At 38.2% G+C, this 27,989-nt stretch overlaps 1 protein-coding gene across 13 annotated transcripts in view; it reads left to right on the top strand.

Moving 5' to 3' along the window:
• The window catches only part of adgrl2b.1 (adhesion G protein-coupled receptor L2b, tandem duplicate 1), a 143,173-nt gene that overhangs the window by 81,339 nt on the left and 33,845 nt on the right, over positions 1-27,989 (top strand). For 7 of the 13 annotated variants that reach the window (XM_083542571.1, XM_083542566.1, XM_083542567.1 and 4 more), the window contains exons 7-14: positions 958-1,061; positions 4,291-4,473; positions 6,229-6,267; positions 9,411-9,594; positions 18,040-18,162; positions 20,495-20,703; positions 20,813-20,986; positions 27,921-27,989. The exon at positions 27,921-27,989 is cut by the window's right edge and continues 141 nt beyond it. In XM_083542571.1, the coding sequence (XP_083398697.1) occupies positions 958-1,061; positions 4,291-4,473; positions 6,229-6,267; positions 9,411-9,594; positions 18,040-18,162; positions 20,495-20,703; positions 20,813-20,986; positions 27,921-27,989 (1,085 nt within the window). The remainder of the gene's footprint in view (positions 1-957; positions 1,062-4,290; positions 4,474-6,228; positions 6,268-9,410; positions 9,595-18,039; positions 18,163-20,494; positions 20,704-20,812; positions 20,987-27,920) is intronic. The other 6 variants (XM_083542572.1, XM_083542568.1, XM_083542569.1 and 3 more) reach the window with 1 other exon arrangement.

Genomic DNA, 27,989 nt, shown 5'->3' with positions numbered 1-27,989 from the left:
ATCCAACCTAAAGCAATTGCAGTTAGAATTATTGCTGGGATTTGAACTTACAACCTTCTGGTCCAAAGCCTTAGACACTCAACAACCACCTAATCTCTACCATCTTCATTTGATTCATTCAATATTACGTTCAATCGTTTGTTTCATGCTTCTCCTAATGATTCTCTTCTAATTTTCCTTATTTATTCTAATGATTCTTGCTCTGTACTTCTGTACCTCACTTTTCTCCAAATGGTACACTCTCGTCTTTCGCTGCCAGGTCATTCCATCATCATCCTCTGCTTCTTTCTCTCTTTTCCTCTACCTCTTTTCCTTTTGATTTTCTATAATCAGCTTCTCCATGTATTGATCTTTTTCTTATACCCCTGGTATGTCAGTTTTTTCCCTTTAGTGTGCCACTTTCTTTCTTTGTGTTTCTCTTCCTGTGATGCTTTCCATTTTCTCTTACAACTTTCCAACAGCCTTCTCTGGTTCTGGCTTAACTGAATCTCTCAATCTTTTCCAATTGGTTCTCTCCATATTTATTATTTTATACTTTTCCATTTGTAATGTTCCACTGTCTTTTTTAAATTCTCGCCAAACTCTTTCTGCCTGGTTCTCCTCTGGTACATTGGACCTCATCCAACAGATTTTCCCACCTTCTCTTTCCATCTTTCCCATTCGGTTCCACCTATAATACTTTGCTGATTCTTTCTTTGCATCTGGTTCTGTTTCTCCTTCTAGTTACCTTTTCTTTTTACCTCTAATCCCTTTACCTTTTCCTTGTGCTAATTTTCACCCCTGGTGCCTGGTTGCCGTGTGGTTCTCTTTTCCTCCTCTCTGTACATGTTGTCTTTTCACCGATTGGTTCCCAATCACTTCTCATCAACCTTTGCCTCTGGTTTGCAGTCTTCAACTTTCTTTATCACTTATCTTCCTTTTTCATGTCAACTTTTCATTTTGGTTCTCTATGCACAGGTATTGCCTCGTACCTCTGCACAGCCGCGAGTGGTACGTGGAACCCAAAGGGACCAGACCTGAGCAACTGCACCTCCCACTGGGTCACACAGGTGGCGCAAAAGGTCAGTACTGGGAAACAAATGTTTTATACACCACAACTCGCATCATATATTACATACTGTGGTGGTGGGCCGTGCATTTGGTACCTGGGTCTTAATTGAGGATCACGTCGCAATTATAGAAACCATCAATACTATACAGAAATGCAATATAACAAGGCGTGGCATTACAGAGAAAGAGGCATTTTGCATATGGCCGGTGAAAACCATTTTACTAAAGCAAGCTCCAAACCTCTACACTACAACCGCACCTCTGCCACCTACATCATCTGGAGCAGTTCAGAATCAATATTTGTCTAATAACATGACAAAAACATAAAAAATTTAATAAAATACAACCTACTCACCAGAGATGCAGACTCATAATTTGCACCGCTCCTCAGAGGCTGTAAGCCAGTGGTACCGCTTGTATTCACTGGTCTGGAAATGGCGAACAAACCCTTTCCCGAGCTGAGACAAGCTAGATAGCTTTGCGGTTGGCCGATCCTCATGATGTCTTGCTTTTCTTGCTAGCTGCCCTGTGAGGCGATTTTGAAATCTGATTGGCTAAAGAAACAGACTCATTGATAATAGATCAATGAGATAATAGATAATAGTTTTTATGGTAAAAACTCCAGCAGTACTGACTTTGAAAGCCCTGGGCAGATTAGATTGACATGGCAGCACATAGAGGCTGAAATCTGATTGAACAAAAAAAATCTAACATCCACATACACGTATTGGAAGCAGTGCAGCCAAGAGAAACACAACAACATGAAGAGAATAAACTGTTGGGAATACATTAATACAATTTCATGGAACAAATATTAGAGTTCAGGTTGTAAATGAACTCTAATATTTACCTCAATTCTTCCTGGCAAATCCTCTCAAGCAAATCATCTCAAGCCACTTTCGGGTCTCTCCTGAGATGTTCGAAAGGGTTCAAGGGCGTTCTGGCTGGACCATTCTAGGACATTCACAGAGTTGTCTCTAAGCCGCTGTTGTGGCTGTGCTAAGTGTGAATATTTTTTTGGCTAATCGGTAGATGAATTTTTTGTTCTGACAAAAGAGACTGTAAAATGATAAAAAAAAATGTAAATTAATTTAAATTAGTTAAACTTTGATTATAATTTAAAGCATTGCTCGCGTTTATTTTATAATCAACAGCTGTAATTAGTCAGAGGTACACAACAGTAAAAGATGAAAGAATGCACCTGAAATGTAAAAGAAACCCACACACAGTAATCAAGGCTTTAAAAAAAATGAGTGAATTATGCTTTGAAACTTCACTAAGGCAATTGAATGTGAAGCAGCTGCTTTCTGCTCTGTGCTAAACTAGTAAATTCTTCCTATTCAAACTAACAGATGACTACAGTGTTGTAGGAAACTAGACTGAAGAAGTGAAAACTTGGCCCTGAGTGGTAGTTTTGTTTGGTTTGGCTGTTAGTGGTGTTTATTCAGTGTTAGAGGGGTCTTGACAGGATTTCTGTTACTAACTAAAAAAAACTTTCTGTTCCTCATCAAAAGAACTTAATATATTAAATAATGTAAGATACATTATATTATATAATAGAAAAAAACTACAGTTTGTATAGCAGTATAGATTTACTGTCCTCTGAAAAGAACTCAACATACAGCTATTATTGTCAAAATACCTGGCAACCAAATTGAGTACACCCCTGAGTGAACATGGCAAAAACTGTGTCCAAAGTGTCAATATTCTGCCATTGTTGTGTATGTTTTCAAGTGTAATAATGATAAAAGAAAAAATGCACTTAAAGTGTGAGGTGGAGACTAAAGAAACTTACGTTCCTGAGGGAACTATTGTAACTATGTTCCACACATAAAAAGGATTGTATTCGGTACACGTGTGAACCCAACCAGAAGCCCTGTGTTAGTGTCAAGTTCCGAGCATGCCATGATTCAGGAAATATTTTTCAGTTGTCATAATTTGACAAATACCCAATTTAAAGAGTTGCATAGAGGAAGATAAGAGAAGTACAGAGGTATTACTGTATATAAAATAATGTAAGCTAATAAATATATTATATATGCAATAATTTTATTTACACCTGATAAATGACCAATTGTATTAAAAATATGAATAAATAAATATAAAAGAGGCAAAATTAAAACCTGCAACCCAGAACTCATTTATTTAAAATATCCTCTTATTACTTCTTTTTTATTTTTTTTTAAATAAACTCCATCAAAAAAATTTTTTTTTTTAAACTAAACATTGGTTTTACCGATGCGCCAAGTCTCAGATCATTCACCAAAATCCACAATGATGCATCCGGCAATTAAAACCGTCCGTGTGGAAACGTAGAAAAAGTTTAATTTGGGGTACTGATGATGTACGTAGATCAAACAACCATTATAACTTCAAAACATTTACAAAATGTTTTATTTTTGCAGTTTTCACTATAAGTAAAATATAGTTTCACATAATAAAGTTTGGTTTCACTGATAATAAACACACATTTGCATTACAGATAAAAATGTGCGATTAAGATGTGATTAATCACGAGTTAACTCATGAAAATCATACTATTAATCACGATGAAAAATTATATATATATATATATATATATATATATATATATTTGATAATGTATTATACAAAAAAAACAAAACAAACAAACAAACAAAAAACAAAAACAAAAAAAAAAAAATATATATATATATATATATAGTCTTTCGATCTAATTAAATGTCATGTCCCCTATGAGATGTTTCTCCACCAATTAAAAACCGAGTTTGTCTCCATTTGAAATCAATTGTCCTTGAGTAATAAGCACCTTACTGACCGATACGTAGTATTGGCATTTGATGATGCTGAAACCGTTTCCTCGCCCGAATTCTTTCATCAGCTTCGCAAGCCAACGGATTCGGAACAAGTTGTGGTTTACTGTCGAGCAACTTTGTGAGCTATGGGATAATTTAATCCACCTCTACGTCGATAAAGATCCAAAACATGTTATTTAGCGTTTCTGTGCGGACAGCAGTTAACGACACCCTTTGATTAATGCGTTGCGAATAGCAAGCCCCGCTTCCAGTCACGCCACATTCATTTCCCTGCAACAAGTAACAATTTCCTCTCCAGTTTAAACCGTTTACTCACCAGCCCAAATTCGGGCTGCAAAGTTTATCAACATGAGTTCTTTTGCGTTCTCTGCCAGTTCCCTGCATTAAGCCTACCGTGTAATTTGCTCCCCTTGTAATCACACTATTTGGTTCTGAATTGGATTAGATCCGGAGCGGGGAGAACGCGGCGAACCTGGCCAATGAGCTGGCGCGCCACACGCACGGCCCGGTGTTCGCTGGCGATGTCAGCTCCAGCGTCAGGCTCATGGAGCAGCTGGTGGACATCCTGGACGCGCAGCTTCAGGAACTCAAGAGCGAAAAGGACTCGGCCGGACGCAGTTTTAACAAGGTACAACGGAATAATGTTCTTTTTGTCTTTTATTTCGACCCTGTTTTCATAATATCCAGGTTGCGATGAGGAATAATAGTGCAGTGTTTATTTTTATTTCCAAGTGTATTTTCAAAGGGTTGGTTTTCGGCCACTTTTTTAAAGGGCTATTTCTGTGCAATTTTGAGGGCTATTACGGATAAGTAGACATCCAATTGCACATTTATGTTCTCGGTTGATGTTTGGGTGCAGATCAACCGCTTATTTTGCATTACCAAGTCCCCCTGTTCCAAGCAGAACCTTTTTTCGAGCTTGCCGCAATTGTAAAATTCGCGGCTTTCCTGAACTCCATCGCTCCCGCCTTTCCCCGAGCTCATTTTCCTGCCACTGTGGAATTCCTGAAACGTTTAGCAGACCCAGTGGAATTCCTGAACCACTACCCACCTATGCCTGTGCATATTTGCTTTGCTTTTTTTCCGCCAGACAATCCCTTTTTTTTTTCCTTTCATTTTGAGGGCTTATCTTTTCTAAGTGGTAGAGAAGGACACGCCCTCACTCCTGTCCTGCCTGTCACTTCTCCAGCCTTAGGGTTTTTTTTTTGTTTTTTTGTTTTATCCCATCCTGAATATGTTCCAGCCCAGCTCCCCTGTAATTATGGGGGTTAGTGTATCTGACTCACCTGCCGCTCTAGATGAAAATTTGTCTAAAAAAAAAAAGAATGAAACAAAAGAGCAAGATTCAGGGACATCATATTCAGCTTTTATTGAAGTCAAAAATTCCACAGAAAAAGCCACGATTGGAGGGTGTCACCATTTACACTTGCAAGTGCTTTGAGTCTTTAGCAATGAATAAATCTACACGGGACACTAGATTACAATTTAAGATAAATTCGCCTACAACTCAGTGGAATTTTGTACTTTCTTTTATTTTTTAACAAAATAAAAAAGGCCGTTGATCAACAATTGTGGGATGGAGAGGTGGTGGACTTGACTCCGCCTTCAGGCCGTCGCTGGCGCTGCAGAAAAACGCTGCCCGAAGAAACAACGAAGTACGCGAGAAAAGAGCAATGGGTGAAGAGGGGAGGGGGTTGGTGTCTGGAGGAGATACAGCGGGTATGGGTGGGTGGGTGTGTGGGTGGGGGGAACTTTGTTTTGATGAAATGACAATTGGCGGCTCTGAAACCTTCATATCGCCAGATAGCACAATTATCCTGACCATCAAATACAAATGACCTCCTCCAGCTTGAATGTATTGAGTTTAATGGATTTTCTCGCACGGTCCAGTACTTGCGTCTCCGGTTTTTTTTTTCTTTCTTTCATTTTTTTTTTTTATTTTATTTTTTTTTTAAATCCCCCACTTCTATCTGCCACCACCTCGCACCTCACCCCACCCCACGCTTTGTCTCTGTATAACTCAGCAGTCCTGGCGTTTTGGTTATGTAAGCTAGTTAGGTATTCAAAAGACGCTTTTAATTGAAAGAGGAGGGCGACGCAGGGTAGCGCGTCGCTCTCTCAGTGTGGCGCTGCTCTCGTGCAACGTCTGATTGCATCGTATGAGACAAAACGCTTGATTGTGTGCAGGAATGTGGTGCCTTGATGTTCCTTTTGATGATGCAGGACCTGGTTTTGTAGCTTCTAACATCTAACAGTGTGTGTGTGTGTGTGTGTGTGTGTGTGTGTGTGTGTGTGTGTGTGTGTATATGTTTCTGTCTGATTCTTGATCTTCTTTCTTTTTCATTTTTGTGATTTTTTTCTTTTCTTTTGTCTTCAAAATAAGCGTCAAAAGCGAGAAAAGACATGCAGGGCCTATATGAAGGTATATTCATGGTATAATCCAGCTTTACTGCATGTGGCTTCCCTTCATGCCTGTCTGGCCATCTGTCTGGCCGTCTGTCTGTCTGTCTGGCTGTCTGTCTGGCTTTCTGGTGTCTGCAGAAATCTGATTCATCCTTTAGGCATTTATTTGCAGCATCGCTTTCTTTGTCTGCTTGGCTGCTGTTTTTTTTCAGCACTTCATCCCTCTCTTTCTCTCTCTCTCTCTCTCTCTCTCTCTCTCTCTCTCTCTCTCTCTCTCTCTCTCTCTCTCTCTTTCACTTTCTACCCCCTTTTTGCTTTTTACCTTTTATCTCCTTTCCCTCATCCCCTTCAATTCCTTATCCCCTCGCTCTTTGTTTTTGCCTTCTCTCTCTCTTACTTTCACACTCTTTTTCTTTCTTTCTCTTGCTCTATTTACGCTCCAGCATTCCCCCCCCCCTTCATTGCACCGCTTCTGCTTCTGTCTCCTGCTTCCGAATTTTCTCATCACCTCGCCGTTTTTTCACCCCTTTCTCTCTCCTTTTCCCCCCACCTGTTTCCCAAACCGGTCTCCGATCTCCTGCGCAACCACTTGTTCTCCCCTTCTCTTTTTTTTTCTCCCTCTCACACCTCTGTTCTCTCTCTTTCTCCTTCTCGTTTTCTCTCTCTCTCGCTCTCTTTCGTCCCTTAGCACTGGAACATTGTATGAGTAATTGCTTTCCCGCGGCCGTAATTGCACCATCCCCGTCTGCCAACAGTGTGATCAAAGTGGCTGCGCGCTCGCTTTTTCACCCACTTCAACTTTTCAGCGTTCACCGCGCATCCTTCGTTCTCATGGACCGCGTTCGGTTGTTTGATGGATTCGAAGGAATTTCTGTTCGTATCTGAAACGTTTCCCGTTTTCCGCAACATCGTCTTTCCAACTCTGGGGTGTGTGTGTGTTTTTTTCCTTCTGTAAGAACACAAACACTCACCACAGAAAAATCCCAGGCTGATATCACGAGATCTTATTTCTGCCTGGGGTTTATTCAAGTGACCACGTTTTTTTTTCCTCTTCTTTTTCTTTTTTATCCTTCTCCTTTTCCCTTTTGTCTGCTGAAAGAAATAGGCCGACGACGGCCCGCTTTCGTATGCCAGCTTTCCCAAATGTGTGCTATGATCTCGTCTTTAAATGTCCTCTCCTTACGAACGAGTGTGTCGGTGTTGACAAACCTTGTTCAGATTAAGAATGGGCCGAGCGCTCGCTTCTCACGCCGTACACACTCCTCGTCCACACAAGGGCACAGGCTTCTTCCGTTTGCCAGTTAACGAGCGAGTTTCTTCCTCACACCCATGTTTTCTTTTACAGTTTATACAAGCGACTGGTCATTCAGTTTACATTTTACCTGTATGTTAAAAATAAAGTCAGTAGCTAATTGTAGAATTTACACAATTATTCATTTGAAAGTAACATCACAGTTATTTTTGTAAATATATATTTATTTATGACCTTTTTTTTTTTTTGCTATAGCACTAAATTAACCTTTAGATAACATCAGTAATAGGTCCGAACAGACACCCTTGAAGTAAATCGCATTTTTTGGAAAGATTCTCCAGTTTTAGTAAGACAAGAAGGAACATATAGGGGGCAACTGTTTATAGCAGCGATGTGATACAGGTTACAAGGAGCTAGCTTGTATTTTAGAAGGTTTCTGCAAATGTAAAAGTAACTATAAATGAATCTATTTGTGTCCAAAGTATGATTTTTTTTTTAGCGTAACTAAAGAAAAAAAAAAGAATTGTTGGCAACAATTATTGAAAACAATTCTTTTCAATAATAATAATAATGATAATAATGATAATAATGATAATAATGATGATTATGATGATGATAACAATAAGCACAGTATAATAAAAACTATTGTAAATACTACTAAAAGTTAATAATAATAATAATCATAATAAAATAAAAGAAATAATACAAATATTTATATATATTTATAAAGCACCCAAGTTTGCATTCCAGTTTTCACGAAACCTCATAAACACAAAAAAAAAATCAACAATAGAACAATGAAACAAGCGAACATTTAAATGCACTGACACTGTCCTCACAAACAAAAAAATGTTTGTGATCTGTTTTTCTGTTCATTTTTATACAAAATAATGTAGTTATTGTCCTTATGATGCTATTTAAACATAAACATACATTTCTCAATCAAATTATTGGCAAAATCAAAAAAGAAATTTTGGTGGTTTTAATGAGGTTAATCTGATTTGAGTCTCATTTAAGACCTGTTCTGATGGACAGCCGCAAAGCCACATTATTAGACTCCCTGCTTGTGCTGAAGCACTTCCTGTCAGGATGACCTAGCTGCTCTTGAAGCGGCTTTATCTTCGTTAAATCATGAAGTCCACGGTGAAAAAGCCAAGAAGCCTCGCCTGAGCTTTCTTCCTTGCCTCTTTAATAGCCTGCCTGCAGTGACACCGGCCTATAAGTGGCCAATGATGTGATGTCGGGAGCCGTCCTTGGCCTGTTTAAACGAGGCAGGCGAGCAGCGTTGGGATTGTTTAATTCAGTTAGCACCACGCTCCAGGCTTCAGGAAATGAAAAGCTCTCGATTAGGAGTGAGAAAGCGAAGGGGAACATGGCATTTTCCCCTCCAGTCCGCCAGGCTCCTGCGAACAGATCCCGCCGCCCGATAAGCTTTCATGCCCCCTTCTCCCGCTTTTTACCTCTACAGGAAAAAGCATAGATTCTGAAGGCAATGCGGTCAGATCCTGTTTTGGAACATAGTCTTAATTGGTCTCTGAAAAACAAGAGCTTTGACGGGATAAGTAGGCGAACAAGAACGCTTCATTGATTTGAAAAATATTGGGCTAATTTGTTTCTTTTCTTTTTTTTTTTTTTTTAAATAATAAACCACAGCGACGGCTTAAATGACACAAGGTAACACACAACACTCAAACACTGGTCCTTGTTTGCCAAATACCCACGTAAATTCCCTCGACTCCTTTCTCCATGGCCCTACTCGCTTGTCATGAGTCTCATTAGCTTCTGTTACACTTCCTTGGCCTGCATCATTTATGTATAGACCCTGCTTTTTTTTTTTTTTTTTTTTTTTTTTTTTTTAACAAAGACGAATTCCAGCTGTCCGATCACCTCTCCGGTTTTCTCGCACGCAGGCGATCGTGGACACGGTGGATAACCTGCTGAGGCCGGAAGCGCTGAAGTCGTGGGATGACATGAACTCGACGGAGCAGACGCACGCCGCCACCATGCTGCTGGACACGCTGGAGGAAGGGGCCTTCGTTCTGGCCGACAACCTGATCGAGCCGGCTGTCGTCAGAGTGCCTGCGGAGAACATCAGTGAGTCAGTGAGAGAGCTGGGTGTGATGAGAGCTTTCCGTCAGCACCAGTGGTTAATAGGTCTGTTACAGAGTTGTGATTAGGGATGATGGAGTTTGGTAAGCATTTGTTCTGAGCGTTGAGGTGATTTCTAACATTTCTATACAAACATTTTGAGATAGATAGATAGATAGATAGATAGATAGATAGATAGATAGATAGATAGATAGATAGATAGATAGATAGATAGATAGATAGATAGATTTTTAGATTTGGTAACATTACATTATCCATTTACTTGAACTACAAGACAAACCTGTTCCACCATGACAAAACCCTTGTGTACAAATCAACCTCCATGAAGATCTGCTTTACATGAGTTGGACTGGAAGATCTGCTATAGAGCTCCAAACCCTATTCAACACATTTGGAATGAATGTAAATGCTGACTGAACCCCAGACCTTCTCACCTTCTCACCTACATCAGTACCTGACTTTACTTTAAAATCTAGTTGAACATCTTCCCAGAAGAGTGGAGGTTATTATACCAACAAATGGAGACTCAGTCCATGTCCACTCGTTTTCATTTAAGAATGGATATTTTCTTTCTTTCTTTCTTTCTTTCTTTCTTTCTTTCTTTCTTTCTTTCTTTCTTTCTTTCTTTCTTTCTTTCTTTCTTTCTTTCTTTCTTTCTTTCTTTTGATGGCGCTTTTTTTGTCGTGACTTTTAGTATATACTTTATATAGATAGATAGATAGATAGATAGATAGATAGATAGATAGATAGATAGATAGATAGATAGATAGATAGATAGATAGATAGATAGATAGATTCTATATTTGATTAATGGGAATGATTAATGCACATTTAAGTTTAACTGTATAGCATGTAAATTGCTATTACTGGATGTCTCACCAGTGTTTTCTATTAAAATAAAAGTCTTTTAAAATATATGTATAAGGTCATAACCCGCCAAGGTCTTAAACCCGAACACAACCATTTCAGAAAGTTACACACAGCCAGAGGAAAAAGCAAATGATATGTTGGGACATGTTTTTTTCCCTCTCCACCTGCGATGTGAGTACCAGATTTCTCGCTGTCATTCTCGTTGCCTGCAGCTTTCCCAAATCACCCGGCTTTTTACTTCCAATTCGGCTTGCAACCCGAGGTCTAAAAGCTAACGCTAACTTTTCTGTCCATTATCCGGATTTGCGAGGATTTGAAAGGCTTTTGAGTATGTACGCCGGCGCTCTCGGCTCAACATGACGTCTTAGCAAGAGAATTTGGTATTTCCTATCATACAATTACAATAAACCAGGTATAAGATTATTGAACCTATTTTTACTCATTTCAAGCCCTCAAATGTTTTTTTTTTTTCAAAATAAAGCATTTATTTTAAGAATGAGGAATAATGCATGGAAATATGTTTACTGATCTTATATTTAGTTTGTTGTAAACGTATAATAAGAAATACAAGCAATATCTGATTGTATTCAAGACATTTCCACTTGCCAACATGGATTTAATGTTGCGGTATTAAAAAAAACACACACAAGCCCAGACTCACCTGGGGGGCCATGCAGTGCTGTGAATTCATGTAGATTTGAGCTGATTGTGGACACTGAGAGGACTCTCTATGTATTTGTCTCTAAATAATTAGACTTTTAAAATGGCTCTTTATGTTTTTATTGTAGCTTGATTTTACTCTACATTACTTAATTTATTTGAGTTTATTTCGCATTACTTGACTGCTTTACTTTATGTAACTTGACGTGACATTCATTTACTTTAATTAACCCTACCTGATTTTTTTTTTTTTATTGACTTGCCTTGATTGAACCTACTTTAATTTACTTTGTTACTTGAATTGAGTAGTTTGTTACTTAACTTTACTCTGTTATATGACTCGACATTAATTTACTTAAATTTACTCTACTTTACTTGACTTTGTTTACTTAATATTAATTGACGGCTTTAATTTACTCAAATTTACTCTACTTGACTTTGTTTACTTAACATTAATTGGCGGCTTTAATTTACTTAAATTTACTCTACTTGACTTTGTTTACATAACATTAATTGATGGCTTTAATTTACTTAAATTTACTCTACTTGACTTTGTTTACTTAACATTAATTGGCGGGCGTAAATTTACTTAAATTTACTCTACTTGACTTTGTTTGCTTAACATTAATTGGCGGCTTTAATTTACTCAAATTTACTATCCTTGACTTTGTTTACTTAACATTAATTGGCGGCTTTAATTTACTTAAATTTACTCTACTTGACTTTGTTTACTTAACATTAATTGGCGGCTTTAATTGACTCAAATTTACTCTACTTTACTTGACTTTGTTTACTTAACATTAATTGGCGGCTTTAATTTACTTAAATTTACTCTACTTGACTTTGTTTACTTAACATTAATTGGCGGCTTTAATTTACTTAAATTTACTCTACTTGACTTTGTTTACTTAACATTAATTGGCGGCTTTAATTGACTCAAATTTACTCTACTTTACTTGACTTTGTTTACTTAACATTAATTGATGGCTTTAATTTACCTAAATTTACTCTACTTGACTTTGTTTACTTAATATTAATTGACGGCCTTAATTTACTTACATTTACATTACTTTACTTAGATTTTCTATAATTTGTTACTTGACTTGATTTTAATGTACTTTAATATACTTTGTTACTTGAATTGACAACTTTATATTACTTAACTTTACTTTGTTACATGACTTAAATTTACTTCACTATATATTGCTTGCCTTTGCATTACTTGGCTCAATTTCCTTTACAGTATGTTACTTGACTTTTCATTAACTTACTTGACTTGATTTTAATCTACATTGTTTCTTTATAGTGTATATATATATATATATACACTATATATATAGTGTATATCCATATATATATATATATATATATATATATATATATGGAAATATAATATTTGTAGAGCACCAGTGGCATTTCAAATAACAAAAAAAAGCTGACTATTTTAAAGTTTTTATCGTCAGTAATACTTTATAATGGACAAAAGGTTTTTTTTTTTTCTCCTTTCTTTTTAATAATTACTACATTTCATGTTCCATGATTTTTCTTGCAACTTATAAAAGTTTATAAGTGTATAAGGTTTTTATAAAAAAAACCTTTTTGCATTAATATTGATTTTTATTTTTTTTCACAATATTTCATTGCCAATGTCTGCGTTTTGCAATTTGGCAATTTGGCAAAGAATTAGTCAATAAATGATTGATAACTAACATCTAAATTAAGATAAACATTCAAATTATTTATTATTTTTACATGAATAATTTCTTCAATATCTGTAATTGACGTAACGATGCTGTTTTTTAATATTGCTAATAAAAATAGCAGCAAAAACCAACATAAAACCTTTTTATTCATGAGGTTTGGAATAGTTTCACTAGTCAGGATTTCTACTGAGCTAGCCAAGCAGAGTCTCAATACTGATAGTAGCAGGGGTTTTTTTTTCATTCAGACGAGGATGAGGTTTGAAAGAGATTCCCCGTGAACCTCTGTGTGTTTCATTCCTGCGCCACCAGCAGACTTTATTAGTGTCGCGAGCTCGTTCGTATTGGTCAGCTTTAACGTGCTCGGCTTCTCATAGCTCCGCTTTTAACCTCTTCTCAATGGCCTTCCACCTTTTTACATTTCAGGGCTGAAACTCTCACCCCCCCACGTCCTCTTAGAGCATGTACACCTGCTTTACCTCGCTTTCACTCGCATCTTTTTCACCTCAGATATTAAAGCACACGTGGGGCTGGTGGAGATCAGGAGTTCAAAAGCAGACATGGGGACTATATCAAAAGCAGATGTGAGAAAATCTTATTGTCCTCTCATGTAACTCATACAGTAAGGAAAAAATAAAAATATATTTTATATATATATATATATATATATATATATATATATATATATATATATATATATATATATATATATATATATATATAACAGCAATTTTTTTTTACCATTTTTATTGATCATTTATAATATATTTATTTATCATTTATATTTTGTAATTGTTTGTAATATTATTTATACATTTTTATTTGTCAACCAGTTTATTTACTTTTTTTTTTTACTTACTTATTTTGCTCATTTATTTTTCTAAAACATCAGCATTTCTTAAACCAAAATATTTGTATTTAATTTACTGACTACATTTTGAGTGGCACATATTTTTTTTTTATTTTGTTTTATATTTATTTGTTTTTTATTTTATTGTTTTAATTTACTTTTTTCTGATTTACTTTTTTTTTTGCTTTTTGTTTGTTTAGGGTTAATATTCTCACCATTTCATAGATTTAAATTATTTATTCATATTATATTTGTATTATATCGTATTATATATAAAAATTCAAAGTAAAAAAAAAAACAAACAAACAAAAAAAATTTGAATATATATATATTTTTTTGCATGCATTTATTCCTTCTAACCTCAATATTTACCAGCTTATTTATTTTATGGTTTTTAATTTCTTTCTCTTTTTTTTTTTTGCCTTTTCTTTTTTTTGTGTGTGTGTGTTAGAAAACCTTTTTATTACCTTCCTACTATTTTTTGCTACATTTTAATTTAGAGGTGTTTGTTTGTTTGTTTATTTATTTCATACATTAATAACCTCAGCATTTCTCAATCATTTTCCTCTTTATAATGGTTTACTTTTGTTAGATTTGCCTTATTATGAATCTCTTTTTTCCCACCTTATTCCACCCCTCCTGTATAAACAATGGTTAAGCTTTAAAGCAGAGGTATGATGCGTCAGAAAGAGAGAGAGATGAAGTGCTGTGGCTGCTTGTGGAGAATTTTTTTTTTGCGAATAATAGAACTGTTTTATTTCAACTCGTGGTCTTTTAATAACTACTTTCCTGTTTTAGCAAGTGTTGAAAACAGTATTAATCTACTTTTTGCACAAGTCTTTTTGTAGTTTTTTTTGTCCTCCCCCAGCTGCAGATGCACCTCGCACGCCCTGTTTAAGTCCGTCCCTTTTCTTTGAAAGACGTAAGATGTGGTTAGCGATGCAGCCCAGTGCCTGCCGGCTCCACGGCTGACAGAAAGTGCCCTGGAGCATATTAGCAAAACTTTTTTTTTTTTTTTTTTTTTGCCACTCCGTCTCCGTCTCTCACCGGTAATTAGCATAATTTAACTCAACCGCAACACAAGGCAAGTGCTCGAGGGCTGAAGGAAATAGATGGAGTGGATACGTGCTGCCGGATGAAAAGAAAGAAAGAGAGAAGAGGCCAAAAAAGGTCCCTTGTTTTCAAGTGTCAGAACTATAAGTTAAAGCGAGAGTGAGAGAAAGAGAGAAAGAAAGAGAGAGTGAGAAGGGAGTTCTCGCTAATACTGGCGTCTGACCTCGCTGTATTTTCACACATCAAAGCGAGTTTAGAACGGAGTCTGAATGGATTCGGAGCTGTGCTCCGTCGGGGCCCTAAAGGCGCAGCTGAAGACACAAACCTATCAGCAGCCACAGGAGGAATCACAGTAAAAGTCTAGTGATAGGTTTGATCCCGGCTATATTTGACATTCACACACTGTGTACTCTGGTGTAGTGTGTGTGTGTGTGTGTGTGTTTTCCCAATAGTTCCACTCTCATGACAGGTAAACGCTCCATATCTTTCCTTTAAGCGAGCACACAATGCATGGGTTGTGGCTGGAGGATATAACAGGCCAGCGTTTCTCATTCCAGAACCTCATGGCATAAACAGATCGTTTTATAACTGTCATTGTCACGTTTTTTTCCCCTTCCGGCCGTGAGCTTTTGCGTCGACGCAATGACTGAAGCTATCGGATTAAATCGATCAGGTTGAAGGCGAAGCTTAACCCTGGAAAGTTGATTTAATAATAATGATAATAAGTAGAAGAAGAATTCGGTTTTTATTTGTACTTATTATCTTTAGTTTTATTACTGTTATTTTAGTACAGCTGTAAAAGCATGCAATGAAATTCATCTTTATACTCAGGGAAACAGATTTTTACCTCGGGCCGTGTGGTAATGGATTTGAATAGATTTGGTGTAAAAAGAAATTGTGCAATATATTGTATATATCATGCACTTTATGTACAGTTCATTTCCCCTTTAATGTATTTGAAATGTATTGTTCTAGATATAAAAATATAAATTATGTATGTGCGGAGCCGTATATGAAATCGGACCTTAAAAAAAACGATGATCCATCTCAAGAAGTCTTGTCATGCTTGTGTTTTTTTTTTTTTTTTTATCTTAGATTTAAGGTTTGTAGGCACTTTCTTTTGTTTCACTTTACTTGTGCTCCTTAGAAAATAGAGGAAAAATGCAAGTTCTATTCATTTTCATTTTATTTCATTCTGCTTATCCGTAATTCAGGTCGCGGGGGCAGCAGTCTAAGCAGATTCCCCAGACACCTCTCGTGTCCAGGGATCGGGCTGTCAAGGCCCCCGCCTTCGACTGCTGCCCAATCCTCTCAGCACTGGTCCCTTACGGTCCCTCCTGCAGGTGGTGAGCCCACGGGTTAGGCGGCTCCACGTCGCTCCGACCTCACGGTCCTTGGTTTATTTTTCTCGTAAGGGTCCCCTGGAGCATAGAGGGTTAAGGGCCTTGCTCAAGGGCCCAAGAGTGGCAGCTTGGCAATACCAGGGCTTGAACCCCGACCTTCCGATCGGTAACCCAGCGCCTTAACCGCTGGAGCCACCACTCCCCCTCCCAAGTTCTATTCAGAAGTGTAAAAGTACTTGAAAATCCTACTTGAATAGAAGTATAGATACCTTACTGTGAAAGTTCAAATTCACAGATTCCAATAGGACTTGAGTAAACATCTTGAAGTATCTGATTTTGAACAGTACTTGAGAATTTGACTTGCACTCGAAGATGCACTAGTTCTTGACACCAAGACACAGTCGGTAAACAGTTGTTTGGTGAGGTTTTAATTCCTAAAATACAAATCGAATTGTACATCTAACCAAAATAAACACAACGGCCTCTCGAACATGCCAGAATGAAACAAATGAGTCTTTATTTCTGGATTATCTGTGTAAAGCTGCTTTGAGATAATGTCCATTGTTAAAAGCGCTATAGAAATAAAAATGAATTGAACTGAATTACAGTTTCACGTCACAAAGAAGCAGAAGCATTAGCGTTCAATGGACAAATGAAATTAAATCAAATAAAGTCACCTCCCTGCTGTCATTTGTAACGGGAATTTTCCATTAAAATGCAGTGAAGTAAAAAAATGTAAATGTAGTTGGGTAGAGAGTAAAAGTCGCTTATATTTTTGCTGCTCAGTAAAACTAGAGAGTAGCAAACATTTACTCAAATACTTTACACCACTGGTTATATGTTGCACATGTTCAATGCAAATGTATCTGAGGGGTTGCACTTAACCTGACCATCTTGCGATAATACAACAATAAAACAATGATTAAAACAATGATTGAATGAATGAATGAAGGAATTTGCTATGTCCCATTTTTTAGTGTCTTAGATCAAAGTATAGAAATAAAATTTGTATTACCGTATTTTCCGGACTATAAGCCGCTACTTTTTTACCCTGTCGGCTTAAACAACGAAGCGACTAATTTATAGATTTTTCCTGGGTTTTTCCCGGTTTTACAAACTTCAAGCCAAAAAAACTGAACCCCATAACATTAGACCAATGAAACATGCTGACCGGGCATGAAAAAAACGCACTTCACCTGTGTTCTGAGCTGCACGGCTTCGGGAGAAAAGCTTCACCGATGGTGATTTTTAAACGCACGACGATGCCAAAAGAAAAACTCCCGAGAGAAATAGTTGTGAAAGGAAGGAGGAAGACAGTGAACAATGACTTTCTTGGTCGGCTACTGTTTAGATACAAGCCGTTGTAACGCGTTGAGTCTGGGTTAAGGGAGAGCTCGCTAACTCCAGTTGCAACAGAAATCATATAAACACAGACAGGTTTCCAAAACTCGTGCTTTTTTAATTTTCTTGGCAACAGCATTACGGGTTAGTCAAAGAAACTTAGGAATGAGCATCAGAAAATAATAAGGACATAATCCTCGTCTTGCACACACCCAGTAATACTGGAAAATGCGGCTGCAGTCTATTCCCAAAATACCGCTATGCTCTTAAAGGAGCCACAACATATTTCACCCGTTACACCGTGTAACAAACACTGTCTTTGTAAAGTTCATTAGTTTTAATGTAGACACCTGCGACTTATAGACAGGTGCGGCTTATTTATGTTCAAAATAAAAATATTTGTAAAATTCAGTGGGTGCGGCTTATATATGGGTGCGCTTTATAGTCCGGAAATTACGGTATATAATTTGATTTATATAATTTTAAATAAAATGTGTTAAATATTTGTACAGATTTTAAATTAAGCTTGTAATGGTAATTCTTGTCTCTCTCTCTCTCTCTCTCTCTCTCTCTCTCTCTCTCTCTCTCTCTCTCTCTCTCTACATTTTTGCAGTGTTGGACGTGTATGTGTTGAGCACAGAAGGCCACGTTCAGGATTTTAAGTTTCCTCAGACAAGCAAAGGAGGCGCCATGATCCAGCTCCCCGCCAACACGGTCAAATTAAACAGCAAGAATGGTGCGTGAAATAGAATTGAGTCATCGCTCAGTTTCGGGCACTGTAAGCTCCCGAGAAGCGTTAGTGTATGTGAATGCTTTGTAATTAGGTAAATGCTGGTCTTGAGGGACACAACATGCGGCGCAAAGTCTTAACAAATAGTGAATAGTGAAACAGGGTGTGTAAACTTCACTATGAAGAGTCACAATACTCAAAATATGTATAAATATTTCACTAAAATTATGGATCCATGTAACAAAAACAGATTGAGGATGAGTAAGCTAGGATGAGAAAGCTAGCTTAGATCAAATGTAGACTACTAAGACTGGGTGGATTTGTAGGTGTGGGACTGAAAAGACTTAATACTTAATGCTTAGGCCTTAAGGTTCATCCCCAATTATAGGGACTGTTTGGAGTTAAGCTCCACTTAAGCAAGGTCGCAAGTCTCAAACAGAGCATGTCAATCAAAAGTGTTTATCAGTATCCAGTCACGCCCAGCTAGACTGTTTCCAACTATGTATAATCCGCAAGTTGAACTGGTTTTTGAGTCGTGCATTATTATATAGGTAGCACTCGGGGGAATCCGGACAGATGTCACTATGAGTGAATTTTGGCAAAATTCCTCAAAAAAAAAAAAAAAGTCTGTCAATCACATGCTAACATTTGAGCCCGTAAACATGTTCCACTATCGAAATCGATGTGGAAATGTTTTCGTTTGCTTGTAGAATTTGGAAGGCGTCATCCTTGAAAGGTCACGCCGTGCAAGGATTTAGTCACGCAATGAATCTCAGACTTTTCTCAATGGCTACATGACGAAGCAAATCAGAGCCGCGAACATGCCCTTCAGATTGCGACAACCGCCTGTAACACGAGCCGCAGATCTTCGGATTTGCGCTGTCACACAAAGTAGAGATTATGTATTGGCCTTTGTTTGTTTGTTTTGGGAACAATGTCCTCAAGAACCAAAGCTCTGCAGCGCAGAGTGAAATTTCAAACCCGTATAAACCGTGACAGACGGGTTGGGTTGTCCAAACGACGACAGGGTGTGAGCGCTAGGCTGCGAAATCAACCTCAGCGAAAGTAAAACCGGTACATGTCCCCTTCTCCGAGACTGTAATTTAAGACTGTAATCGTCCGGTGTAATGAAGAATTCAACTGGATTACGATCCTTACTGGTGCAAAGACCTCACAGCACTCGGGGATCATGTGTATCCTCCCGGAGACCTGCTGTGTGATGGTATACTGATATCACGGTATACCATGATGAGGAAGTCTAAAATAGTTATAGTGTCAACGTCATTTCCAGTCACATCTCATGAAATATGGAATATTTCAGCCGGTTATATAGATTTAAAAAGAAGACATTTGATACGGGAATATAGCAAGTACAGAGTGACTGGTCAGAAGAGTGGTGTTGATTAGATTTCTCTAACAGCAGTTTGGATGGTAGTTTGGCTGCAGCTCCTATCACAGGTTTAAATAGATATTAATGCACTTATACTAATATGTAATTTGATGGCAATGGTGGATATGGTGGGGTCAGAGAACAGGGTCAGTGATGATACAGTGCCCCTTGGAGCACAGAGGGTTAAGGCCCTTGCTCAAGGGCCCCAAGAGTAGCAGGTTTGCAATATTGGGGGTTGAATAATATACCTTCCGATCAGTAACCCTGAACCTTAACCACTGAGCCACAACTGCTCACACCACTGAGCCATATAATCAGAAAATAATAATCAATAGGATTTTGATGCTTTTGAAAGGAGTCTCCTCTGATGGTACTTTGTTTGAGCCAGGAATTATTCCTCCATGGGAAAGTCTTCAGTCTTGCATGTTCTGGTTTCCTGCTAACCTTTATAACTGAGGCCGATGCAATTTGCATCTCGATGCAGAGTCAATGATATGATACATACGATTTCTTTTTGATTTTTGATTTGAAAAAATATCCAATATTGTACAGATAGTTCGCTTTTATTTCTTTGGTTCAGACAGACAGCAAATCATCAATTTACTTAAATGCCTTCTGAATTTGAAGTGCAAAAAAATAAATTAATTAATTAAAAAGATGAAATAAAACCAGATGGTTTTTTCCCTGTTTTGTCTCTAGGAAGATGCAGCTCTACCTCTGCCATGTTAATCTGTATTCTGTGTGACTCTCAGGACACGCCTGAGAGGTCTCCTTAGTGTTTTGATACGTCATATTCACGTGGCAGCAGTGGTGCTAAGCGAACGTGCTGAAGAAACAGTTTAGCGACGAGAAATTTATCTACATATCAAATATTGGTCACTAGATACCCTACATTGGATCACATTATCATGTCCTAGAGCTGTAATGAACTCTTTTCCTGAAATGCAGGGGTTGCAAAGCTGGTCTTTGTTCTGTACAAACACCTCGGGCGCTTTTTGACCACGGAGAACGCCACGCTCAGGCTGGTGAGCGAAGGAGGAACAGTGAGGAACCACACACTCACCGTCAACTCCCACATTCTGTCTGCGTCCATCAACAAGGAGTCCAGTCGCATCTTTATTTCGGAGCCTGTCGTCTTCACACTCGAGCATCTTGATGTAAGTAGAAAATGGTGTCTTGAGATTTTGTAGTTACCAAGAATTATGCTGGACTCATTTAAGGAAATGTGTTTTACCATGCTGTGTATACTCATCTGGTTGCTTTTAGACTGAAAACTACTTCAACCCAAACTGCTCATTCTGGAACTACTCAGATAGGAGCATGATGGGCTACTGGTCGACTCGGGGATGCAAGCTTCTGGGAACGAATAAGACGCACACCACCTGCTCGTGTAGTCACCTCACTAACTTTGCCATCCTCATGGCCCATCGAGGACATGTGGTAAGGAATGCTGTCACCTTGTATCTAATCCATTCTGCCTATTGAATCACGGTTAACAGCTGTACTCCTAGTGAGGAAAGGCTCCTCAAATGTTCTTTAAAAGATTCTTAGATTTCTAAAATGGTTCCTCTTGGAATCCTGTCTACAAGGAAACCCCGTCAATGTAAATGTCTACGAGGTGGTATCAAAAAGTTTCGTGACTAGTTTTAAAACACGGCAACAGATGGCAGCACAAGCTTGCACGCACAGTCACAGGGAGCACCGACCTTTATAAGTCAGTGCAAGACATTGCCCTGTGTACATCGGAAGCTGTGCAACTGGTGCTATACATGTGCACTCTGTCACAGAGCTCTAATCAGAGAGCTTCCTGTGTTAGGGCTCTTCAGAGCTCTCCTTTTTGCAGAGATCCGGCGTGGATTGCATAAGGTGCTTGAAACGCTTCGAAAAGAAGACTTCCAGGACACATTCCAGAAGTGGGAGCGCTGTATCGCTGTGTAAGGGGACTATTTTGAAGGTGATAGTATGTAAACGTAGATAAATAAATGACTTTGTTTTAAACAAATCTAGTCTTGATACTTTTTGATACCACCATATATATATATATATATATATATATATATATATATATATATATATATATATATATATATATATATATATATATACAGTGAGGAAAATAAGTATTTGAACACCCTGCTATTTTGCAAGTTCTCCCACTTAGAAATCATCGAGGGGTCTGAAATTGTCATCGTAGGTGCATGTCCACTGTGAGAGACATAATCTAAAAATAAAATCCAGAAATCACAATATATGATTTTTAAACTATTTATTTGTATGATACAGCTGTAAATAAGTATTTGAACACCTGTCTATCAGCTAGAATTCTGACCCTCAAAGACCTGTTAGTCTGCCTTTAAAATGTCCACCTCCACTACATTTATTATCCTAAATTAGATGCACCTGTTTGAGGTTGTTAGCTGCATAAAGACACCTGTCCACCCCATACAATCAGTAAGAATCCAACTACTAACATGGCCAAGACCAAAGAGCTGTCCAAAGACACTAGAGACAAAATTGTACACCTCCACAAGGCTGGAAAGGGCTACGGGGAAATTGCCAAGCAGCTTGGTGAAAAAAGGTCCACTGTTGGAGCAATCATTAGAAAATGGAAGAAGCTAAGCATGACTGTCGAACTCCCTCAGACTGGGGCTCCATGCAAGATCTCACCTCGTGGGGTCTCAATGATCCTAAGGAAGGTGAGAAATCAGCCCAGTACTACACGGGAGGAGCTGGTCAATGACCTGAAAAGATCTGGGACCACCGTTTCCAAGGTTACTGTTGGTAATACACTAAGACGTCATGGTTTGAAATCATGCATGGCACGGAAGGTTCCCCTGCTTAAACCAGCACATGTCCAGGCACGTCTTAAGTTTGCCAATGACCATTTGGATGATCCAGAGGAGTCATGGGAGAAAGTCATGTGGTCAGATGAGACCAAAATAGAACTTTTGGGTCATAATTCCACTAAACGTGTTTGGAGGAAGAAGAATGGTGAGTACCATCCCAAGAACACCATCCCTACTGTGAAGCATGGGGGTGGTAGCATCATGCTTTGGGGGTGTTTTTCTGCACATGGGACAGGGCGACTACACTGTATTAAGGAGAGGATGACCCAGGCCATGTGTTGCGAGATTTTGGGAAACAACCTCCTTCCCTCAGTTAGAGCATTGAAGATGGGTCGAGACTGGGTCTTCCAACATGACAATGACCCGAAGCACACAGCCAGGATAACCAAGGAGTGGCTCTGTAAGAAGCATATCAAGGTTCTGGCGTGGCCTAGCCAGTCTCCAGACCTAAACCCAATAGAGCCTATTGGGTTTAGTAAGTAAGTAAATACTTATTTGCAGCTGTATCATACAAATAAATAGTTAAAAAATCATACATTGTGATTTCAGGATCTTTTTTTTTAGATTATGTCTCTCACAGTGGACATGCACCTACGATGACAATTTCAGACCCCTCCATGATTTCTAAGTGGGAGAACTTGCAAAATAGCAGGGTGTTCAAATACTTATTTTCCTCACTGTATATATATATATATATATATATATATATATATATATATATATATATATATATATATATATATATATATATATATATATATATATATATATATATATATTCAAGAGTGTCCCATGGTGAAACAAATCAAACAACAGGTTCATATTGTAATAGTTTTTTTGTAAGAGAGTAGATACTTTAAGTTACCCGTATTCCTGGAACTTTTACTGGTGTTGAAACTTGGTCTGAGACAGAGAACTACCCCACACTTTTGGTTAATGTAATGGCCATATGGCCAAGCCTCGTTCTTGTACCTCCCAGTGCCTGGTAGTCTAGAGTGTATACCTCATGAGATTTCTTATAGATAAAGCTCCTTAAAGCGATGCGGTCAGGACCTCGGTCTGATAGAAAACACAGGAGATGTCTGCTACACATAAAACCTTTGTCCAGAGGGACAACCTAAAGAAAAGAGTCAAGGAAAGGTTCTCAGACTTAAACACTGATTATTCTTTTCCCCACTGACCTGGAGCCTGTGCTCGTGATGGATCTAGGTCTAGGCTGGAGGTTTTGCTATGTGGTCGATATGATGAGCAAATGATAACAGGGTCTGATGTTGCCAGACACTACCATGGACACAAAGGTCTTTCGAATACTGATGCATATGTTGCCATTCAAATGGGTGCTACTTGGCAAATATTTTGAAAAGGAAACCATATATAATAAGGTTTGGAATAAAACCTTTGCCCCAGTTGGACCACTGGAAAGATTTCCAAGTTTCTAAATGTTCAGGGGACAGGCTGTGACCTTGGTATTATAAGATTTTGTCTGGATTTATAATAAATGGGAAAGCAACCTAAATATGCAGTTTTAGACAAGGCAGGCATTTTTATGATCACCTACCTAGCTAACCAAAGATGCCATTAGCTAACAACATCATTGTAAACAAGCAACATAAGGAGAGTGATTGCATGTCTTCCAGTCTTCAAACGAACACCATTTAAACTCATGTAAACATCTTTAGATTAGACGCTGGTCCTGGCACCGGCATTATGTCTGTGGTAAAACCTTGTGATTGATGCAACAGGCCTAGTGACTAAACTGGAGGCAGATGCTAACAGTCTGACTATCGCAAAAAAAAAGAAACGAGGGATGGAAGGCATTAAAACCTCATTGCTGTGAAGAGTACAAGTGCCACATCTGCTGTAGGACTAAACCAGTGTTTACAGCTTGAGGCCGAAATCCAGCTAAGACACGTGTTCTTACAGCACAGGAGACTTGCCCCGAGCGGCAACTCGCCTTGCCATTGAGCACAGCCTCGAGGAGGCTGGGGACCATATTTCAATGAGCAATAGAATTACAGCAGGATTACAAGTTTAACAGCATATGCAGTTAGCATTTAGCCAGTAATAAATGTGGAAATGTGGGGTTTGTGGTGGAGAAAATTACAGGTTTTGCCCCATGAACTCTACCCTATCCATATCTTAATGCTAGCAGTAACTTTACCCATGGTAATAATCCGTTCAGCGGCAAGTATGCCACCTCCCACTTCAGCAATTCAATAATAAATGCTGATTGGTGCATTTTCCCTTACTTCGAATTGCTTGAATGGAATTAGCTTAAAGAAATGATAACTCAGAACACATTATTCTGGAACATTCTTCAGATGGATTAAAAGTTTCAAACAGGAATCATTTTCCTTTTTCCAGCATTGAATTCATCTTTCCTTTGTACTAGTTCATGGCGGTACCTCTTTTTAACTGACAATATTTATTTGATTAGGCAACATAGGGTACTGATTAGCTAAATGATTTATTCATGTATGGCACAGCCCTCATTTGCAATGTTCTAGCAACATGACCTTTTCAGCCTTCAAAGTAAGCCAGACGAATCGTTGCTGGTCATAGTGGGTAGTTTGATCCTGTCATGGTAAATGAACATCATTGATGGCAAATGATTGTAAATGACTGAAAACAGCAGCCCGTGCTGTCATGCTAAATTATCATCATCATTGAGCCTTAGCAGAGAAAGTGGGTGTTAGCAGTGATCGAGTGGATTGTGGGTCTCTGACAGCGATGGTTTGGAAGGTAAGCATTAGCAGGGATGCGGGTGGAATGTTGGCGTTGACATTAAAGATGATGGTGCATAATACAAGTGTTGATGTCGATATGGTAGTGCGTAGGTGTTAGCTTGGAGGCACAGGAATCTTAGAGTCATGGGGGAGTGTGAGAGTTCGTAGCAAGAGTGCTGTCAGTCTCAGCGTTAGCATCAGATCTGTGAATGTAAGCGAATTGATAGCAATGGCAGGGAGCAGCGAAGGAGCAAGAAGTTCTTGCTCGCCAAGAACATTGTTAGGTTAGCATACTTGTTGTGTTTACACCTCTGCTGGGTAAAACTCTCATAGAACTTTGATAAAGTTCCCCTTTTTGTGCAAGTAGCAAAATTAGCATGCTTGGAACCTTGGTTGCCAGTTATTTTCAAATAATAACTGTCCAAGTCCTTGACATTTATTAACTCTGCTGCCATTGGCTATGCTACTGCTTTGGTTGCTGAGAAATTGTACAGTAAATGTTGGACGCAAATGTGGAATTACCCCCAAGATCAGAGATTTTAACCTGCTACCCTAAGTCAGACCAGAATGTTGTATCTTAAGAACAAGGACATATTTGACACTAGCAAAGTGTTTTAAAAATGTTGATTGCTAGCATTGTTAACTAGAATCTAGCAGGGTAAATATATTAGGCAGCTAATGCAGTAAACTAGATTAATAAGCAAATATATTGAGTAACAATTTGGAACAAAGTAATCTAGACTAGAAAATTAGCAGGTTTATTAAATAGTGAGCAAACTAAACAAACTAAACTTGCAAGCAATCATGTTGTTGTGAATCATTGAGCAAAGTAAACGTGTCAACTAGCAAGAAAAATGTTTCAGTTAGATTCTAAACAAAGCTAACTAGACTTATAATCTAAAAGTTTTTTTTGCCTACAAGCTTGCTAAGTAGTAAATGTATGCAAATAAAACACAAACAAGGTTGACCTAGTAATAAAGATAGCAAATACAATAATTAACATCTTAGATATACTATATGGACAGAATTTTGTGGGAAACGTATGTGTTTTGAACATCTCATTCCACATTTAGTCCTCATTTGCTGTTGTAAAAACCTTCCACTCTTCTGAGATGTTCCATTAAATTTTGGAGTGTTCATGTAGAGATTTCTGTGAGGTTCATTCAGCCACAAGGGTGTTTGTAAAGTCAGGTACTGATGTAGGTGATGTGAGGAGGTCTGGAGTGCAGTCAGCGTTCACATTCATTCAGGGTTTAAAGCTCTATAGCAGGAGATCTTCCACTCCTACCAACATGAAAAACGTTGTATGATGAATGATGTATTAATAAGTGTTTCAGACTGGATTATAATAAAAATCCGGGTAATCACCGTATCACATTACAAATAAATTTAACTATAAGTAAATATTTAAGATTTATTTAGACAATAGACAGAAGATAAATGTGTTTATGAGCAGACTGCCATATCAACAAACAGTCACTGGACACTGATGAATTAAAAAATAAAAAATGAAAAATATAATCGGCTTGTCCTGGGCACCTGAGCTACTGTTTAAGTTACCCCTGCTGTCTAATGTCTGTGAGTCATGATGTTAGCAATAGCTTGCTTTTAAAACCTCTGCTGGCTCTCTTAAATAAGCCATCCCTGGTATATAGAAGGTCTTTTTATGGATTGTACATATACTTATCATGACTATATTATTCTCAGTAGTACTACAGTAACACCCAGGTAAAGTTTAAGCCCTGAGACTGCTAAGTTGCCCCTTTTACATTTGTGGCATTAAAGAGGTGCCCTTGTCCAGAGCGATGTACAAAAGTGCTTTGACTCTCTAGCAATGAATTAATCTACACTGGTACGCAAGATTAAAAACTTTGTATAAATCAGACTACAACTCTTGATTTTTACAAAGCCAACCCTTTTGGGCCTTTGTCTTCTCAGCTCCAGGGCTGCTGTATCAACTTCCTAACAAGCTGGGATATGCGAAGAAACAATTGTCAAAGTGCTGTAATGTGTGTTTGATTATTTTAAAGGACACCAAATTGTGTAAGATGTATAGAATTTTGACCAAATTGATTTATTAAAGAAAGCATTAGCAGTGAGATTTTCTCAAGTCAATACGATTAGAAAGCTAGCAAATAATTTAATTTAATGTTAATAGCTAGTGAATTTCATCAAGCTAGGTAGCAACATAGCATGGAATAGTTACTGTTATGCTAGTTAGGCAGCAAGCAAGACCAGATTAGCATAGTTAAACTGGTTTAGCCACCAAAAACATTTATTTAGATCTAGAAAATATAAACCTGTGGTGTACTCCTGTGGTGATGGCCACAATGGCTTAGTGGTCATCATGTTTATCTAACATGGGTTTGAATCCAACCTCTTGTGTGTATGAGTTTAGTTTGCAAGTTCTGCCTGTGGTTTGGGGGTTTCCTCTGGGCACACTGGTTACCTCCACCAGTCCAAAGATATGCATTGTTTGCTTTTGTCTGTAGTATGTGATTCTGTGAGAGTTTGTGTGAGTGTGATTGTGCCCCAAGATGGGTTGGCACCCCATCCAGGGTGTACCCCAGCTTGTGCCCAGAGTTGATAAAAGCCATATAGAAATTGTATTGGTGGGTGTATGTGGTGGAAGTGGCCTAAATGGCTATAGCAGTTCCTCAACCTCAGCTACATCACGTCTCAAATGGTACACTTTCTTATCCTGATCAGAGTTGAGGATGTGTTAGCTTCAGCATTTTACTTTCAATTCTCTTAAGTTTAAAGAAAATGTCAGTAGTGATGTTTGGCGTTTCGCTGTTGCAGGGCGACGGAAACGTCCACGATTTCCTCCTGAACGTGATCACGCGCATAGGCGTGGCCGTTTCGCTCGTC

Source organism: Silurus aristotelis, assembly GCF_946808225.1.
Source record: "Silurus aristotelis genome assembly, chromosome: 5".
In the NCBI taxonomy this organism is placed as follows: Eukaryota; Metazoa; Chordata; class Actinopteri; order Siluriformes; family Siluridae; genus Silurus; species Silurus aristotelis.
This window is presented reverse-complemented; position numbering and strand designations above follow the sequence as displayed.